This window comes from Trematomus bernacchii, unplaced genomic scaffold, assembly GCF_902827165.1.
Source record: "Trematomus bernacchii unplaced genomic scaffold, fTreBer1.1, whole genome shotgun sequence".
NCBI classification, from domain to species: Eukaryota; Metazoa; Chordata; class Actinopteri; order Perciformes; family Nototheniidae; genus Trematomus; species Trematomus bernacchii.
The window spans coordinates 20,853,305-20,856,114 of NW_022987564.1; the positions used below are offsets into that span (position 1 = coordinate 20,853,305).

General features: G+C 46.9%; 1 protein-coding gene across 1 annotated transcript; it reads right to left on the reverse strand.

Moving 5' to 3' along the window:
- Positions 1-229: 229 nt before the first annotated feature.
- Positions 230-1,643, reverse strand: LOC117478207. Its single transcript, XM_034125149.1, has 2 exons — positions 1,092-1,643; positions 230-876 (listed from the first exon to the last, which is right to left on the reverse strand). Exons 1-2 carry the CDS (start codon positions 1,626-1,628, stop codon positions 499-501), a joined length of 915 nt encoding a protein of 304 aa, XP_033981040.1. The 5' UTR covers positions 1,629-1,643; the 3' UTR covers positions 230-498.
- Between the last annotated feature and the right edge of the window lie 1,167 nt (positions 1,644-2,810).

The following is a 2,810-nucleotide window of genomic DNA, read 5'->3' on the forward strand; positions in this document are numbered from 1 at the left end:
TTACTACGCCACAAACTGAAGCTCACTGCTTTATCAGTCAACTTGGCCAGCAATAGATATCTCACTGACTGTAATGAGGGAAAGACAGTGAAGAGTGCTATTGGAGTACATTGACATGAGAGACAAGACTGTTATTTTGCAATGTTTTTTATTAAGCAGAGTTGCAAGAGCTATAATGATATATATGTACATTTATGGAATAAAAAGTTAAATGCTTTCAGTACACATGTTCACAGTGAAACAAGGAATATAACACCTTGACTGGCAACAAAAAAAATTCACTGGAATAACAAGTTAAAAACACTTCCAGACTTTAACTGGACAAAAACTGAAGCTCTGTGCTTTAACAGTCCTCATGTTCACAGTAAAACAAGGAATAGAACACCTTGACTGGCAACAAAAAATATTCACTGGAATAAAAAAGTTACATTTGCTGCACCCACTTCCAGACTTTCTTTATATACATATAAAGTGCAACAAAAACTGAAGCTCTGTGCTTCAACAGTCGTCTTCAAAGAGTGACTGGCTGTATGAATACTGGGATGGTTGCCGTGTGGGGTCAGGGGTCCTCGTGTGCCGTTGTGGTGCAGAGGGGCTTGGTGTGTAGCCAGGCTGTGGCCCTCTATACAGGTACGGTGACTGTTCCTGTAATTGTCCACCAATGCTGCTGTGGGGTTGAGCATGCATGAATTCCCTCATCAGGGAAAAGCCCTCCCGAATATTGGCATTCATCTGAACAAAGTTTTCTGCGATGCGGGTCTGATTTTGCTCCATCAGCTCCACCATCCTCCTTTTGAGTTTGAGGTCTTCCTGCACGGCATGGTCAACAGGAAGTTTTTTTTTCAAGCGGTCACTTCTGTGGCCGTTCAGCTGCACCTTGAATAAACCAGAGCATTTTTTTATTATTACACAATAGGACCACAAGATCACATAAGACCAAAGGCATGTTGTGCAATAGCTTCTACTTTTACAAATACAACAGCTCTCAATACATTCTACTTTTACAAAGCTTAAACGTGTTCAGTTTTTCTGTGGAAGGTACTGTATCGTAGTATGTAGCAAGTCCGTTAAGCTTGAAATCATGAACATACCTGGAGCAGATTCCTGCGATGCTGTACAACTGCAGCAGCTGGCAGACTTCCGCTGGATTCGCTCAACTCTGGCGGTGGCGAATCGTTGGAACACTCCAAACTCCGTGGTGAGCTTGGTCCGGAAGACGACGCTTCCAGGTCCACCGTCTCGATGCCCGAGCGAAGGGAGCACGTTGCAGGCGAGCCACCCCAGACCTCTTCACACAGCTCAAAAAACATGTGCACAACACGTCCTTGGCCACTCCGACGCTTCGTGTCCACCGCATGCCTGTACTTTATGCGGATTTGTTTAAGCTTGGCGGCAAGCTGGGCCTTTGTAATGGCCCCCACGCTGTGAGGGAAATCCTTCCCTGTGTCGGTCCTCGGATACTGCGCCTGAAATAAGTCGTCTATATCACTATACTTCAACTTGCAGGACTCCCAGTCAACATTGTCCTGTATTAGTGAAGTTTTGTACTCTAATGTGACCCGAAGTAGAAGTTCTACCTCATCATCAGTCCACGAAAAGACCTCCTTTCTTGCACAAACATCAGCCATCTTCCACCTTGTGTGTTTGTTTGTTTGTTTGTTTGTGCCTTACACATCCAGGGGGGATCTTATACTCGCTGCTTTTGGTGGATGAAGTTACAGCGCCACGTACAGGTTCGGCATATGTACTGCAGCTTTTACAGCGGTTGGATGTAAACGGAGCCGTCTCGTGGAGCTTGACTCAATCCGGTGTATATTGCGTGGGGACGGAAGGTTTTTTGCGGTTGCATTTGCGTTACTCCGATGCGTTTTGCCGTTTTCGTCCTCGTGGAGCCGGGGCCTCAGTCAACTCCGGGGGCATGGTTTTGGCAACTAATGCCTCTCTATGCAAAATGCAGTGGTTTGTCACGATATGTGGGTTTTGTGCTCTCACCTTAGCAATAAATCCTTTCACTCTCCCCATCATGCTTGCCGCACGATCTGTGCAAAGACTGACGCACATATTCCAGGTCAGACTGTTCTCTTTTAAATAGTTATTAGTTACCCTGAATATTTCTTCTCCCGTAGTATGGCTTTCCATTTCTTTGCAGAAGAAAAACGTCTCTTTGATAGAGTCAGCATCAACATATCTGACGTTTGCCAGAAGTTGGGCAGCCCCACTTATGTCAGTAGATTCGTCTATTTGTAGGGAAAATCTGCCGCTCGCCTGCAGTGCCATAAGACAGGTAACTTTCATGATACTGTCTGCTGACAGTTTTTTTCCTCTTTTCTTTCGGTGGTGGGTTGTCGGCAGTCTCTGCACTGGTGGTTGGTGGCAGGGGCGGACTGAGACTACAAATCAGCCCGGGACTCTCGACCGGCCCACTTCGGTACCGCCGGCCCACCTCGGCGCTAGTGAGCTATCCGAGCGGCCCACCTCGGTGCCGCAAGTAAATACCGCGAGGAAATTGTCGACGGGGGGGGGGGGGGGATAGTGACTTATCCGAGCGGCCCACATCGTCCGACCGGCCCACTTCAGTACCGGCCCATCGGGATTCGTCCCGCCCCTGGTTGGTGGTTTGCTCCGCACAAGAAAGCGCTCCATTTTCCCTCTTGCGTGTTTCTCTGTTTTAATGTTGTCCTTCAGCCTTCGATGTGTCACGGTCTTATAATTCCCACCTGCAACTGCATTAACAGCGAAATATGGGGTTCTGTGAGGATTTTTTTTTTAAATAATTGTTTTTAGGTATAGAGTTTGCCTCTGTATTATGA

What these genes read in the sequence shown, in the direction of transcription:
- LOC117478207 (XM_034125149.1), bottom strand. Translation starts at nt 1,628, where the DNA reads ATGGCTGATGTTTGTGCAAGAAAGGAGGTCTTTTCGTGGACTGATGAT. An exon ending in ATCGCAGGAATCTGCTCCAG is followed by an intron (nt 877 to 1,091) that starts GTATGTTCATGA and finishes GGTTTATTCAAG; the next exon opens with GTGCAGCTGAACGGCCACAG.